Consider the following 15,675-nt stretch of genomic DNA (forward strand, 5'->3'; position numbering starts at 1 on the left):
AGGACCACTCACTACACACCATGAGAGCGAGACTTGCTTTCTAAATCCTCTACGCCTTCAATTGTCGCATAGCCCCACTCCTCATCAACCTTGGCCTTTGACCCCCAACCTCGGCGTATTCATTCTTCACTTGACTCATTGCCTCGTATAGCTATGGGTGTCCCCTCACCACCGGTGGCTTTTTCAGACCACTGCTCCGTCGTCCACGATAATACCCTCTACGTCTACCAGCCAAACGCGTTCCAATCTCTATCTCTCAAAGAAGGCGGAAAATGGAAGTCCTTGACCAACGGCGTCTCGGCCACAGGCGCCCAGTGCGTCCTGGTGACCCCAAACGGTGACGACAGCCAGGCCGCTCTTTGGATCGTTGGAGGCACCGCCGATGCTTCCCTGAACTACCCCGGACTGCAAAAGTATACCTTTTCCACATCGACCTGGGAGACCATTACCCCTGCCGACGTCATCACCTCGGATCGCCAATACCATGGCGCAACGTTCCTCAGCTCGACATCGCAGATTCTTGTTTACGCCGGCTCCCAGGATGGAAGCACCGGCAAGGCCTCGGGCACCTTCACCATCAACATCGATGCTCCCTACAACGTTCAATCATACACCTCTGCTGGCGCGCCGGGCGTCGTCAACCCCCTCGTCATGCCGTGGAACGAGACCACTGCCCTCATGATTGGCGGCGACGTAGAAAACACGGCCGTTTGGACCTTTAGCACGGCCGCGGGCTGGTCGAATCTTGGAGTCTATCTCTCGGCAGCCATTACCGACCAACAAACCACCAAAGTCACGCTGGTGGACGGCAGCGACGGCAGCAAGGTCCTGGAAGAGTATAACTTTGCGACTGCGCCCAACGAAGTTACGAGAATGGCGTTGTTGGATGCAGGGGGAGCTGTTGCCTCTTCTGGACAGGCCGTGGGCGCTAGAAAACGAGATCTTACTATTGCAGACTGGCCGTCTTACAACACGACATTTGCACCAAACACGACGCGCTACGGCGCTTCTCTCGCCCAAGACTCCTCTGGCCGGACATGGATCATCGGAGGAAATGCGCAAGAGCCATTGGCCGTTTTTGACGAAGAAAAGAATTCATGGATGAATGCCACGGCCTTTTTCGACGGTACCTCGACGTCTTCCAAATTCCACAGCTCCACCAGTTCGTCCGCGTCCCTCACATCTTCAACTGGACTTTCCTCATCGCTTGGACTCGCAAGCAACGCCGCGTCTGCCACTGCCGCCAGCAGCTCTACCGCTGCCGCCGCTGCTTCTGGCGACGGCGGGCACAACACCCGCTTGGTGACGGTCTTGGCCGCGACCTTGGGCAGCATTGCGGGTTTCGCACTTTTCCTCGTCATCATTCTAGTGGTCCTGCGTTGCAGAAATGATCGGAAGAAGAAGCAAGTCGGACCGAGAGGAGACGAAAAGGACCGCCTCAGCTTCGCCGATCGGGGCGTCAGCCAAATGGGCACGTTGCCAGCGTACCCGGGACCGGACAAGAATGCTTCCATGACTTCGCTCGCCATCATGTCCGGCAATGTAAGCAATGGCAAGGGAAGCAGTGGGCACAAGGGTACCGCCAGCGACGCCAGCAACGCTCCCATGGTGAAGAAACCAGCCAACAGCCCCCTTGCCTTCAACGACCCCATGGAAATGGACAAGATGGCCGAAATTGCACCTGCCTACTCGACTCAGATTGAAGCCGAGAGCTCCGACAAGGCACCCAAGGATCGCAGCCGTAGCTCAGGATGGAGTCGCTACTTTGCCAACAACGAAGCGACAAACCTTCAGGAACCCTACAACCGCGACACGTATCTTTCCGCAGGATCTCGCAACAGCGACCTGAGCGTTACAGAAATCACATCGACTGGACCAGTTGGAGCGAGCAAGACTACTTCTAAATTGAACGCGCAAATGGTGCCACCGCTTGACCTCAGCTTCACACTCGATGGAGCTCCGCTCAGTCGGGTAGCCACAGCCAGCCCTACCATTTCGCACTCGAGAGAAGATTTGTCCAGCGGTATGGGCACACCTATGCGGGCGAAGCTTGAACGCGCGCCCAGCGTAAGCTCCGACGGCAGTGCCGAGGAACGCAGAATGTCTACGCTGGACCCCGAAAAGGCTTGGACGCCCATGGGCGGAAGCGACTGGAACAACCGCGTGCCGAGCAGCGTGTACCCCGATAGTAGACCAGGCAGCCAGGTGGCTGCTGATACGACAAGCTCGTACTATCCTGATGGTGCTAGCACCATTGGATTCCCTACACCAGGGGGACGCGCCAACTCACTTTACCCGCCCAGCTTGCACCCCAACCCACCAGCAGCACAGGACAACAATCGCGACAGCACAAACACCGTCTTCCCCAGAGGAGTGCCGTCGATGCCGCCATCAGACGAGGAGAGGCAAAAGGCCATTGGCAACCAGGACATGAGTTGGCTCAAGTTTTGATCAAGTCGTGTAATCTGATGCAACCATTCCTGTCCCCATCTCCAACACCTCGAATCACCTCACCTCAAGCTCCCTCATCTTTTCAACAAGCAGCATCAAAAAATTTCCTCTCTCGCTGCATCTCCAACCCTTACTATTCCTGTCAATATTAAATCATCTTCTCTGTACAAATTCACCCCCATCATCCACCCTCTTAGTTACCTCTCGTCCTCGTCAATAGTCATGTTGTTCTTCGGCATTCTCGGTATGCGTGCTTCGTATTTGGTTGTCCCTGTGAAGGAAGGGGGGGGGGGGGGGGGGGGAGGGGGCAAAGGGGTTTGGGTTGCCCGCGCAAATGCATGCTTTTTTTCGAGTCTGCTATAGCACACAGCCAGCCAGCCAGCCCGAGCTGTCGTTACAGATACCCAGCGCAGTATTCGTTGTTCCTGTTTTAAACTTTTTGTCTTTCTTTTTTTCCACTCGTTTCTCCTCGAGCGTCTATTGCGTCTGGTCGGCCGCTTTCTGTTGGTCGCAGCATGACATGACGTGACGCTTTGCTGCGTCCCGGGTGTGTTGGGGGGATGGCGGCCGTTTTGACAGTTTTGACGTTCCATCTTCCATCGTTATCTCTCTCTCTGTGTGTCTCATGAATCATCATCATCATCATCTTTGCCACCTGTCCATCACCTCCTCCATCTCTTCGTCTTCTCCCTCTTCCTCTCTCCTCGATGCAGCAGTAGAAGCGGTAGTAGATGAAGAAGTGGCAGCAGAAGCAGTAGAGGTAGCATTAGAATAGAAGCATCAGATTTGCATTGGCTCGGCGATAGCGACGGCTTCTGCTTTTAATCATGTCATGCTTTTGTCTGGGAGAGTTATAAAAAAAAGAGTTGTTGCATCTACCTTTCCGTCTCTCCATCTCCCTGCTAAATTTGTAACTCCATTTGGTTGTCTGTGTGTGTTGGGGTGTATGTACTCTTGCCAAGATGGTCAGACCACTTTGTGTGCGCGAGCGAAAGCATGATGAAAGACGAAAAGAAAGCACTGCAATTGGCGAAGAACAAGTAAGGAAGCAGCTAGTTTTATTTAAGCGTCTAATCACACAAATCAATCATCATCATCATCATCATCATCATCATCATAGAACCATTCCATCCCTGGCATTCAACCTTTGGCATCTCACAATCGTCTTTCCACCTTCCTCTCACTCCCGGTCAAAAGCGCCACATACAACTTCTCTCTCTCTCTCTCTCTCTCTCTCTCTACTAATGACCTCACCACCGTTATCTCTTCCCTAATCCTATCTACCAATCTTACTAACCACCACCATCCAACCATCCAACCATCCAACCAACCAACCAACCAACCAACCAACCAATCACTCTCGCATCACCATCCGATCAAAGAAAGGGGGAAAAAAAAGAAAAAAGAAGAAAAAAAAAAAAAGAAATCATTGGCACGTGCGTGCATCGGCATCGATCTCGTCCTAGAATGATGGATGATGGATGATGGATGATGGTGGTGGTGGTGTGGTCAGGAATAAGTCTTCTTGTTAATCCGTTCCGTGTGTCTGTTGTTTGATGTAGAGTATAACGTACCGGGGTTGTTTGACACGCGTGTGTGGATTTGCTTTTTTTTTTTTTTTTTCTTTCTTTCTTTCTTTCCCCTCTGGTGTGGTGGGTGTGGTGGTGTGGAGTGGGAAAAGAAAGGAAAGGAGGGAGGGGAAGAGAGGGAAAAGGGAAAAGGGAAAGGGAAAAAGGAAAAGGGAAAGGGAAAAGGGAAAAGGGACGGGGATGGATGGATGGATGGGGTTTGGCCTGTGTGTGTGTGTGTCTGTGTTGGGTATGCGTAGGACATGTAGAAAGGCAAGTGGAGAGGTTGTTGGAAGCAGAGTCTTCTTGCTTTGTGTCAACTCGCTGGCAAACGTCTGTCTGTCAATGAGCATCTCTGTCTGCATCTGTATCTACATTAGAGATGATTACACGCACAGAGCCAAAGCTCACACGACGACGCTATCGTCCCGTTCCGCCCCCCCCCCCCCCCCCCCCCCCAAAAAAAAAACCCCCCCCTAAACCCCACTCACCTTTTCACCACCCCAGCACAATCACCTCCATCACACCTCAACGCCAAAAATCCTACCCAATAAAACCCCCGCAAACGCATCCGGCCCGGGACTTTTCACCATCCGCGTAACGCGATTCCCAGCAACCTCACTAAGCCAATTCCCCGCATCGCCGGGGACCTCGCGATCCAGGGGGCCAGAGGTGCGTCTAGCGCGCAGCCGCTCGTCAACGACGCACATGCCGCGCGTCCACTGGCCGGCCGTCTCGACGCGAATGTCCTCGTACGGCATGACCTCGCCGCCTCCAATGACGGTCGTGCCGGCCTTCCACCCCTCGTGCCCCGGACACAGCGCGTACCATACGGTGAGCGGGTCGTGCAGGGCGAGCGCGACGGCGGCGGCGTCGGGCGGCGGCTCGGACGCGAGCGACGTGATTTTGGCGAAGGTCGAGGTCACGAAGGCTGTGACCCACGTTGCGAGCGGCGAGGGTGAGGGGGTGGCGGAGATGAGGGGGTGGGTTAGAGTGGTGAAGTGGCCGGCTGTCAGCACGTGCGTTTCGGTGATGTCGAGGGGGAAGAGGACGAGCTTGAGGGTGCGCGAGAGGGAGGGCGGGTACGGGCCGAGGTGTTTTGGGTGCGTTGGTGGTGATGGTGGTGCCGGCGGCATCGTTGTCGAGGGCGTGGGCGATGTCAGCGCGAAGACGCGCGCGGCGGCAACGCTGTCGGCGTAGACGTTGAATTCCGCGACGGGAGTCACCTGGTTTCGCGCCATCAGCGATGCTCTGAGCGGCGTGGGGGGTTGCTTGATGAGGTTGAAAGGGGGTGCTTTGATAGAGCAGCAGGACAGATGAGAAAGGGGTGGTGGTACGTTTCCTATCTCTTTGATGGCGCCGCCCATGACGATGACTTCTTTGACGCGGAGGAACGTCTCGGGGTCCTCGGCGGCTGCCAGAGCGAGGTTGGTGAGCGGGCCAATGGCCACGATGCTGATGGTGTTGGGCCCGTTTTCCTTGAGGACGCGGAGGATTTCGTGGTGGGCGCGGCGGTTGGATGGCGTGAATAGGGCGTTTGGCTGCTGTGCTTCTCGGGCAGCTTCTCTGGTCTCCTGGTCCGCGGAAGATAGCGCCGAGGCAAACAAGTCTCTCCATGTCTCTTCTGGAGTGAGGTGTGGGTGCTGTCTTGGGTCAGATAAGTGTTTTCACAGAAGGAGGAGAACATACGGTAGAATGGATACCACCGAGCCCGTCGATGCCGTCTGTAAATGTCAGCTAATTGACTGAATGACATGTCCATGTCGACTTCCAACTCACGGAAATAATCAGCCATCACAATCTGATCGGCCAGAGGTTCTTGCGCGCCCACGGCAACTGTTCTGACTTTTAGCAAGCCACTTGGCCGTGGGCTAGAAGATCATTCAAAACATACCGAATGGCTTCGTATTTCTCAAAGTCTCAAAGCCTTCGGGTTGACCCCTCTCCTTTCTCCACGCCATTTCCTTTTCGATCCAATGAAACATGGAGACGACATTGCGCAGACAGCTGCAGCATGATCAGAAAACCAGTCTCGAAAAGACGCACCAAAGAGAATTGCGGGCAGACACCAAAAAGAGAGACTCGAAAGAGCGGATGGAGTTTGAAGGTAAACGGGAAAGTCGTAGCAAACTCACCTCACAACATCGATATTGCCCCACGTCAACGACAAACCCAGAACCTCCAACTCATCGCTGCGCGCCGAAAACGCCAGCAGCAGCGCAAGCACGTCGTCGACGCCCTGCCACCGAGAGCCAAGTCAGCCAATCAATCAAAAACTTGACCGCTCATTCTACCGTCAGTACCGCAGCCTGTCCCCACTCTTCGATTCCATCTCTTCTTCTCGCAGTGTAACAGACTCCGGGGGAAACTTGGCAAAAGCAAGCAAGAAATTATTCTCTTTAGATCACGATTCGGCAGGCAGCAAAGCCGCATAGACAAATAAAAAGCACTGACTGGATCCGTGTCAATAATGACCCTATTGGCGCCGCCGCCGCCGCCGCCGGCACTCCTCGTTTCGGCCGCCATGTCAGGGAGCCAAGGATGCCGCAAGTGACGTGACAAAACCAAACAGACGAGCGACAAGAAACGAAAGCTCGAAGCCGGGTGCCGTTGTCGAAGAAGCAGGCAGTGGCAATAGCGATGAGACGGAGTGATGATCGTGATGAATCAATGGATGGATGGCCGATGAACGATGGGTGATGTCGTTATCAGAGAGTTTGGCAGTCCAGTCCAGTGCAGCCAGCCAGGGTCCGTCCCCGTCCATCCGTCCATCCGTCTGTCCGTCTGTCTGGCCGTACTCGGTCCAATCCATCCACCGGCGGGGGGGGGGGGGGGGGGGGGGGGGGGGGGGGGGGGACCTGACATGGAACTTAGGTAGCCGCTCCCTGCATGTTCTGCTGGGTTCCTTGATCGCTGGCCCGCGCGCTCTTTTCGGAACCGAACACCACCCACATCACCCTTCTTACACACCTTCCTGATTGGTGTTATGAGCGCGTGCTCGTCGTGCTCCATACACACGGAAGCCGAGTGATGCCGATTAGAGGAACCGCTCTCCTCGTGTCAAGATGGGTCGATGGGACAGGCAGACACACGGTTGAGGTGCATGCCTTCTCGTAGCACATCCATCCACGCCTTGGAGGGAATTGGCATTGCGGGGGAAAAAAAAAACAAAAACCCCGACATTGATATGCGCAAATTCAATCTAATCCAGGTCCAGATCCAACTCGACAGACTCTATATATCCTACACAAAAGGGTAAATCGAGGACCAACGGGACGAGAAATGCAAAACACACAACAGGGACAAGCTAAAACAAAACCAAACAAATCTCTCCACCAAACAGAGAACAAACGCCGCTCAACTCCATCCATCCATCCAAACGGAATCCGATTCAGCGACAGACACCGCGACACTGGCTCAGCCCGAGTCATTGACAGCCTTGACGGCGGAAAGGTAGACGTTGACGGGACAATCATGACGAGAAATGGCGGAGCAAAATGCGAGGGGAGATGGTGATGTTGGTCGCTATGGTCGTGCACCAACAACTCTTGACGAATTCCCAAGATTTTGCGTCTCTTGTCTCGTTGTTGTACCAGAAAGTGTGTGGCTTGATTGTATGTACTGTACGCCCGCGCAATCGTCGTCCATCCATCAACGCGTCCGACCTTCCATCCACCCATCAATTCGTCCCAAACCGAAACGGCTCCCGCCCTCCTTCTCTTGCGGCCGAACCCATCCCCCCCCCCCCCAAAGCGCGACAACTACTCGGAGCCTTCCCGCGTCGTGCGTTGCGTATCGCTTGGTGGCTATGCTTTTTATCGTTCCCGTTCCCTCGCTGACCGACGAGAACTCCCTTTCCTTCTCCCCTCGGCTCCGAGGGGAAGTGGTGAATCTTTGCATGCACTGCACCCAAAACAACAGTGGTGAAACAAAAAAGCAGCGCTGCTTCCGAGACTGGTGTGTGAAAAAATTCGACATGGTAAAGAGAAGTACAATGGTCTCTCTTTTCTCGCCCCCAAGCTTGCCAGCTCGCCCATAGTAGCGCTTTGGCGCGGCGCGGCGCAAGGCTTAGTAGACCTTCTTCTTCTCGTCGACGCTGAATTGACCGGGACCCATGTTGACCAGGAGCAAAAGGCCACCGCTGCCATGTGTTAGCAGCGAATTTGGCAGTGACAAAGGGTGTGGCACTTACACAATTGATAGAATCTGGAAAAAGTCGTACTTGGCAAAGTCCTTGTGGGGATGGAGGGGGTGCAGAGTCCAAAAGTTGTTGACCAGCACGTTGAAGATGCTGAGAATCAGCACCAGCATCGTGGCGCTCCACTTGGCCTTGAAACCCACGACGACCATGACGCACGAGATGAAGCCCAGAACCGAGACGAGGACGCGCCAGAAGCTCCAGTCGCCCGAGTAGACGAAGCCAACGAAGAGGAAGATGAGGAGCACGCGACCCGCCAGCTGGAAGTACATCTTGCGGTCCTTTTCGTCGATCTGGGGCAGGCCGGCCGGGGCAAACTTCTTGCGCACCCACGAGTCCGACAGCACCATCAGAAGACCACCGACGACCGAAAGATTGCGCAGGAAGAAGTTGAGGTCAAAAATGAGACCGTAGCCGACCGCCTGCGTCACGACGACTCCGAGGAGGCCGCCCACTGCGTATTCAGAATACCTCCGTACAATGATGAAGAAGGAACAGGTGGTCATGGCGACGACATTGGCAATGAGGAACAAATGAGTGATGCCCGAGGGAACTGCACGAACGGAAAGATCAGCAACGTGCTCAATGCCATGTCTCATGATGGGACTCGGCGAGTCTTACTGTGCCTGAAGTCATTGAGGTAGATGAGCTGGTCGCTCCACTGCGTGATGATGCGCAGCGCATCTTCCAAAAAGGTGACGACAATCAGGAAGCGTCCAATCGCCGGGAGATAGCTAGAATGCGCGCAGCGTCAGCTTGTCGGTCCGTATTATGGTGTCTGGGGGCCCGGCCGGCGCTGCATGATAATGGTGGCAAGCCGCGTGCACGAGCAAGGAGCACTCACGGCTTCACAGGATCGGCCAGCGTGTCCAGCCAGTCCTCAATCTTGCTTGTCTGCTCCCTGATGGCGTCCAGCGGACTCGGGTCGTTGGTGGCTTCGGCTCGGCCAGGGCCGCCGAAGGGGCTTTGGTTGCCGAGGTGGTAGCCCGCGGTGCCTCTTATCTGGGCCATGGCGAGATGGAGGGCAGGGAGGTAGAGAGCGTGGTCGGAGGAGAGGAGGCAAGCAACGGAGGGAGAGAGGTGAGGTTGGCCGCGGAGGTTGGCGGGGATGGGAGCTGGAGGGGGAGCGAAGCGCAACGTGGCTGTTCGAACAAGACACCGCAGACAGTCTGAGGGCGGCGTCGGAGGAGAGGAGCAGGCTCGCGGCGCGGAGGGAGGGACGAAAACGGGAGCTGTTCGCAGGCCAGGACAGGACAGGGCAGAACAGGACAAGACAAGAGAGGGAGAGGGGGGCTTTGGCTAGCCTTTTAAAGATCGAATGAATGGCCTTTCAAAGGTCCAGCGGGTGTAGCATGGCATGTACCTATTGACTTGCTTGCTGTACCGACCCTACCTACCCTACCTACCCTACCAATTTATGCCTTCCTTGGCCGCCAAGCCCGTTGCTCTCCCGCCCGCCGCCCGCCGCCCGCCGCGGCCACCAGACCTGGACAGACACATGTACAACCCCTACTCACCCAAGTCATCAATGGCATGCTTCACACGTTAATCTACACAACAACTTCGCTGTCTACTCCAACCGCGCCTTGGACTGCGACCAAGACCAAACTCGCAAAGAAACCAATTCAACGCGCTGTGCACTGCCGCCGTCCATGCTCACCTAGTCCTCTTTCTCCATCATCACATGGCATCCTCTGCACTGCCTCTTGCTGTCCACTTCGGCCCCATCCTTCAGCCCAATCTGTCCGCCCCTGCACGTGCTCATGTCGGCCTCCTAGACCAGAAAACCTGTCGCAGAATACAAGTAAATGGAAATGAAGCGCCCCCTCCGCGCGCGTGAAGAAAGAGGGATATATGCCACTCAACGCTCATGCACCTACACCGCCGTCTGACGACATGGCTGCCGTGCGTAATGGACGTGCCCGCAAATGCGGCGAACTCTTGTTCGCGCCTCGCCATGGTTCTACTGTCGACGTGTGGGCGATTCAGGGCCTCACACAACCGCCCAGTCGGAATCTTGAGGATGGCTGCCAATGTCGCCCCTCATGTAATCAACGTTGACGGCGCTGGCGTCGAGTCCGCTGGGCTTCACCTCGTTGTCCGTGGACATGGTGTTGGACCGAGAAGTGTTGCTCGTGTCCGTCAACGCCAGCGATTGAACTTCCGGCGCCTCCTTGGCCGAAACAGCTTCGGGCTCGGCGTTGGCCGTCTTCTTCTTGCCCTTCTTGCCCTTCTCGACCGTGTTCCAGCCAGAGTCGGCCATGGCCATGCGCATCTGCTCTTCCTCTGAGGGAAGGTCACGCTCCCAACTCTTCCCAGAAGGAGCCGAAGAACGACTGTTGGTAGCCTGGGGCTCAAACGTGTCCAGAAGAGGGCCATTGCCGTTGGACGTGTTCTCCCTTTTAGCCGTCCAGGCGTTGGAGGCCGGAGCCGCTCCGATGCCGTTCTTGGCCGGCTCGCCGCGAGCCTCCCTGGCGGTCCTGCGTTGCTGTTCGAGCTGGACGCGACGCGCCGCCTCGGCCTCCTCGCGAATGGCCCTTTCTTGCTCGACCTTTTTCCTATTCTGGCGTTGCTTCTTGGACTCCTTGGGCTCGGGGGCAGCCTTTTTCTGAGTCTTCTTCTGGGCCACCGGGTTGGTGGGCTCGGTCAGACGCAGAACGGAGGGGCCCGGTGCGGCCTCTTCCAACATGTCTGCAACGCCTCCAGCCGCAGCGTTCAGGGCGGGAGAGTGAGCGGGCGAGGTTTCGGCGTCAGCGTCGGCACCATTGGTAGAGGAACCAGAGGTGAGGCCGCGGTCGACATCAGCAGCGCGCTGCTTGACAGTCTTGCTGTGCACATTCTTGCGCTCGGGAGGGGCCAAAGACGTGCCCTTCTTGAGGCCGGCGAGCTGGTGGGCCCACTGCTTGTCCTGGTCTTGCTCCTCTTCCCCGACCTGCTGGGAGACAATGGCTGACGCCTTGTTGGCGGCCTCCTGATCTTTCTTCTTGTTGGCCGCGTCGGGCTTGCGCTTCGGTTTCGGTTCGTCTCGCTTGCGAGTGGCGCGGGCGGGCGTTTCTTCTGAGAAGGACGAAGCACGAGCGGGGCGAACAGCGTTCTTCCTGCTGTTGAGGCTGTAGTAGTAATAGGCGGCTGCGCCCAGCACAAGGGTCAAGGCCCACGACTGCCAGGGCTCCATGATTGCGAAAGCGATTGCTGCGACATGTTAGCCTGAAGAGTCGAGGTGCATTGGCACTGAGGACATTACGTCAAAGAGACTGCGTGCCAGGTGTAGGCTGGACAAGTCGTCACGGCTGGGGAGGATCGTGATCAGCGGAGCGGAGGAGCAGCGCAAGCGTTGCGAAGCCTCGCACCGTGAGGTGGAATTGGTGGACAGCACGGGGAGGAAGTCGAGCCGTACGAGGCAGGCGAGCAGGACCGAGTTGATTATCTGGCCTGTGACTATGGTACTCAACAGGTGGACTGGTGGAGTGGCGTCGCGCGAACCGGTGTGAGGAAGATGGTGGATGTGGGTGGTCGAGGTGCAGTGCAGTGCAGTGCAGTGCAGCTCAGGGCGGACGAGATGCAGGGGTGGGTGTGCTCCTGCTCCTGGGGGGGGGGCTTGGATCTCCTGACCGCCCCAGCCCGAGCGGGAGGAGAAGCAGAAAAAGATGGGCAGGGAGGAGTGCAACGGCACGGGCAGTGTCGGTTGACAAGGTCAAGGTCTTGTGAGGACGAAGGTTGGAAGATAAAAAAGAAGCTGGAGTACGAGCAGCAGACGGACGAAGACTCGCTCCGTGGTAGCCAAGGGCAGGGCGCCAGCACGGCGGGCACGGCGACGGCGATACAGGGAATAAACCAAAGGATAAAAAAATAAAATAGTCAAGAAAAGAGACGGCCAAAGTGCCTGATTGGCATCTGTTGGCCAAGTGGAGACGGGCTGTTGCTGCTGCTGCTGCCACCGTGTCCTGTACTTTGGTGTCTACAACCGAAGCTCCCTCGCTCTCACCATTCCCTCTCCCTTTCGCTCTCCCTCTCCCTCTCCCTCTCCCTCTCCCTCCCCCTCCGTGCCGCCCTCCCTCCGCTCTCTCTCCATCGCCTTCCTCCGGCCTGACCCTTGCTGTGTTCCCCGGCATCCCATCATCCATGTTCTCTGTCTTGCCTTCAAATCTCTTGAAACCGAAACCCGCCGCTTCTCATCCCTGTCGCAACTGTTTTGTACTGTACCTGAACCTGAACCTGAATCTGAGCCTGAACCTCCCAGCCTCCATCCACCTGCAGCTGTTTGGTTCGTAGCATTCATTCCACCACTCATTGCACCTCCCTCGGCGCGCCCCTCGATCCGGTAATGTATCCACGTGCGTGGCTGCACTTCGCTCCCCCGGCTCAACAACCAACTACGCCATAACTGATATGACCTGATGACCTGACTTGCCCATTGGCTCCCTATCTGCGTGCCTTTTTCCTCGCCTGCCCTTTTCGGTGCAACACGATCTCGTCTTCCTCCCACAAAGCCGTCTCCTTGGGCGCCGCGGCAACTGCGTGCACTCGGACCCGTTCTGATGCCATGGTCCTTCCGCTGTCCGTCGTGAACGTCGTCCCGCTGAGCAGCCAGAACCACCTGTCGTCGATGAATCGGTACGTCAGGCAGCGCGCCTTGAACTTGAGTCGCTGTCGCCGGAGTCGTTCGTTTTCTCGAAACACGTCTGCCATGATCCGGTCGAAATGCTGTATCACCGCCGTGCCAAGCTGAGGCTCCAGCCGCTTCTCCTGCACGAGGCCATCCAGGACGTCAACCAGCGTTTGGCCAATCGTGGTTTGCCGATAGTTCTGCTCAGCACTCAGATTGGCCATGTTTTTTTTTTTTTTTTTTTGTCGCTGTCTCAACTGACAGGGAAGGTGGGTGTGCTTGTGTCTCCACCAAGACTGCTGTTTGCTGCTGCAAATGTCATCATTTTATTCACCTGCATCGCAATGGCGTCTGTGGGTCAGGACAAAGAAGCATCCTTCAGGTCTGAGACAACAGCCATGCGCCAGAGCAATTGGCCCTGTGTTGGACACGCGGCGACCCGTCACCCAAAGCGGAAACAATAGCAGTGGCCGCCCTCAATAGCAGCTATTGTCGCCGACCTTGCCCGCTGCCATCTTCACAATAGCAGTGGCTGTTCAAACTTTGCAGATGCAAGCTGGGCGCAACAAACACTGCGCCATGCTGCCCGAGGGAGCATACATGCATGTGTTGGTGCCAGATTGTTTCGTTTGCTTGCAGTCTGAATGTATAATTTAGCTCTGTCCCCACCTGAACAAACTTCAATTTCTCTTTCCACCTGCTCTCCCTCATCTTCGATTTTTTGCCTTCACAAGTCGCAATAGACTTGACATTTCCAAGAGCACTCTAGCTGTCACGTACCATTCTCACAACCAATGACGTTGTAGTAACCTTGGCCAACCATGGATCTCAATGCGCTAAACCACGAATATCACAAGATCATGGTTGACCCCAATGTCACGACTGTGCGGAACAGAGACCCTGATGCGGGCTCTCCGCCTCCAGCGTATACACCTCATGACCAAAGAACGCCCCAATCCATTTCCGACGGCACCCTCGACGACGACGACGACGACGACGACGACGAAGAGGAAGATGAAGAAGACGACCTATACGCCGACCCAGCTCTCGCGCGCTCTAGAGCCGGATCTCATTCGCGCTCCCTCTCCCCGGAATCAACTCAAGACGACGAAACCAAAGACGGCGAAAAGACGATCCACATCAACAACAAACTGACGGTGCTCGGCTCGCAAAACATCATCACGGCATCACCACTCGACGGCATGCGCTGGACAGCCTCAATTCTGGCCATCTTGAATGGAAACCGGCCGCTTCCGTATCAAGAGCACCAGAACCAGAACCAGAATCAGAACCAGAACTACCAGCAGCGCGCCGCCGCCGCCGCCGCTGCTCCCGCCGTGACCGAGGGCCACACGACCACCGCGCACTCCATCTTCGCACCGCACGCCGCCGCCGCGCCCGTCAACATCCTCATCGACTGCAGCGTTCACGTCGTCGGCAACAGGAATATTGTCGGTGGCAACCCGGCCACCGCCGCATACGGTGCTCTTGCCGCTGCCGGTGCTCGCAACAGCAACAGCAACAGCAACAGCAATGCCGCCGCTGTGCGGTCGCAGACGCAGACGCAAACTCAGAATCAAGCGCAGGCGCAGACGAACAACAGTGGCATTTCGCATGCCGCCGCTGCTGCTCCTGGCGCTGCGCCAAATAGCACGGCCAATCGAAACGACGACCACAATCACAACGAGACAGCGCCCCTGACGCACCCTTCTGCCGCCGCTCTTCCTCCACCTCCACCTCCACCTCCTCGCCCCACCTCCCTCGCCGGCTCTTCTTCCCCACCAGTTTCCAGCAATGGCGGCAGCAGCAACAGCACCACCACCACCACCACCACCACCACCAACCACCAACCACCGCACGCCAACGGCGCCCGAAAGCGGCGCTGCGCCGGCCACGGCGTGGCTTCTACGTCTGCTGCTGCTGCTGCTGCTGCTGCTGCTCACTCTTTTCCTTCCCCTCCTCATCCTCCCGCCAGCACGGCTTACGTCAATATCAACGCTGTTGCGGCGCAATTGGCGGATGCGGGCGTGTGTGCGGGGTTCGAGAGGGGCGTGACGAGTGTGCGGAAGAGGGGGCGTGAGGAGGGTGATGACGACGACGACGACGACGACGACGAGGAGGAGGAGGGGGGAAAGGGAAAGGGAAAGGGAACAGATGGTGATGCTGAGGGTTAAGCATGAGTATCGATGCGGGAGAAGAGAAGGGAGAGAGAGATGGCAGTGCGTGTCTAGTGGGTGGATCAGTGGATCGGTGGATCTTTTGAACAGGGCATGGAATAGACTCTAGTTGGTGATGGTGCGTTGGGAAGGAGAATGAACGAACGAACGAACAAACGGCATTTGGCGTAATGAATGACACAGGAAAGGAAAAGGGTGCGGATGGATGGAGTAGCGGAGCACTTGGGTCGTCTTCGGCTGGCCATTTTTTACTTCACTGACTTGGCTTTTAGTTGACGACGATGACGACGATGACGACGATGACGACGATGATGACGACGCAGTCACGACATGCAATCAACCATCAGATCAATATTCAACATAGAGTAACAACCATGATATCTTGAACATCATTTTTGGCATTTTTCGCATTCATCAACGAATGCTTTATATGTCTGCCTGCATGCCTGCCTGCCTGCGAACAACGACCCTGTCCTGACTGTCTGTCTCTGTCTCTTGTCTGTCTCTCTGTCTAGGTATCGTACACACAACAACAACAACAACAACAACAACAACAAGGCAACGACGAGCACGGGAACGCAGGAGGAAGAGAGAAAAAAGACAACCGGAAGCCTTTCCTCAGCGCCCTTCTGAGGCCATGTTGGTGGGAAAGGTGGGATGGTGATGGCTGAGACC

The 15,675-nt window shown here is 56.3% G+C and overlaps 6 protein-coding genes across 6 annotated transcripts; 2 read left to right on the forward strand and 4 right to left on the reverse strand.

The window, feature by feature from the left end:
• Window positions 1–2,737, forward strand: IWZ02DRAFT_24995 (uncharacterized protein). The gene has a single exon (XM_066763175.1). It carries the CDS (start codon window positions 154–156, stop codon window positions 2,449–2,451), a length of 2,298 nt encoding a protein of 765 aa, XP_066627328.1. The 5' UTR covers window positions 1–153; the 3' UTR covers window positions 2,452–2,737.
• Window positions 2,738–4,490: 1,753 nt separating this feature from the next.
• On the reverse strand, window positions 4,491–6,839 carry IWZ02DRAFT_440062 (Inosine/uridine-preferring nucleoside hydrolase domain-containing protein). Its single transcript, XM_066766809.1, has 7 exons — window positions 6,474–6,839; window positions 6,155–6,258; window positions 5,914–6,026; window positions 5,799–5,855; window positions 5,709–5,743; window positions 5,357–5,662; window positions 4,491–5,245 (listed from the first exon to the last, which is right to left on the reverse strand). The coding sequence occupies exons 1-7, from the start codon at window positions 6,543–6,545 to the stop codon at window positions 4,541–4,543; spliced, it is 1,392 nt and encodes a 463-aa protein (XP_066627329.1). The 5' UTR covers window positions 6,546–6,839; the 3' UTR covers window positions 4,491–4,540.
• Window positions 6,840–7,954: 1,115 nt separating this feature from the next.
• Window positions 7,955–9,645, reverse strand: IWZ02DRAFT_25087 (putative COPII-coated vesicle protein SurF4/Erv29). The gene is made up of 4 exons (XM_066763187.1): window positions 9,062–9,645; window positions 8,839–8,951; window positions 8,212–8,770; window positions 7,955–8,160 (listed from the first exon to the last, which is right to left on the reverse strand). Exons 1-4 carry the CDS (start codon window positions 9,226–9,228, stop codon window positions 8,088–8,090), a joined length of 912 nt encoding a protein of 303 aa, XP_066627330.1. The 5' UTR covers window positions 9,229–9,645; the 3' UTR covers window positions 7,955–8,087.
• A 477-nt stretch (window positions 9,646–10,122) lies between these two features.
• On the reverse strand, window positions 10,123–11,603 carry IWZ02DRAFT_25058 (uncharacterized protein). The gene is made up of 2 exons (XM_066763182.1): window positions 11,462–11,603; window positions 10,123–11,409 (listed from the first exon to the last, which is right to left on the reverse strand). Exon 2 carries the CDS (start codon window positions 11,390–11,392, stop codon window positions 10,211–10,213), a length of 1,182 nt encoding a protein of 393 aa, XP_066627331.1. The 5' UTR covers window positions 11,393–11,409; window positions 11,462–11,603; the 3' UTR covers window positions 10,123–10,210.
• Window positions 11,604–12,243: 640 nt separating this feature from the next.
• On the reverse strand, window positions 12,244–13,492 carry IWZ02DRAFT_440070 (uncharacterized protein). Its single transcript, XM_066766810.1, has one exon. The coding sequence runs from the start codon at window positions 13,045–13,047 to the stop codon at window positions 12,640–12,642; it is 408 nt and encodes a 135-aa protein (XP_066627332.1). The 5' UTR covers window positions 13,048–13,492; the 3' UTR covers window positions 12,244–12,639.
• Window positions 13,493–13,511: 19 nt separating this feature from the next.
• On the forward strand, window positions 13,512–15,388 carry IWZ02DRAFT_496040 (uncharacterized protein). Its single transcript, XM_066770162.1, has one exon. It carries the CDS (start codon window positions 13,645–13,647, stop codon window positions 14,995–14,997), a length of 1,353 nt encoding a protein of 450 aa, XP_066627333.1. The 5' UTR covers window positions 13,512–13,644; the 3' UTR covers window positions 14,998–15,388.
• The last annotated feature ends 287 nt before the right edge of the window (window positions 15,389–15,675 follow it).

Source organism: Phyllosticta citriasiana, assembly GCF_038021145.1.
Source record: "Phyllosticta citriasiana strain CBS 120426 chromosome Unknown IWZ02scaffold_1, whole genome shotgun sequence".
NCBI classification, from domain to species: Eukaryota; Fungi; Ascomycota; class Dothideomycetes; order Botryosphaeriales; family Phyllostictaceae; genus Phyllosticta; species Phyllosticta citriasiana.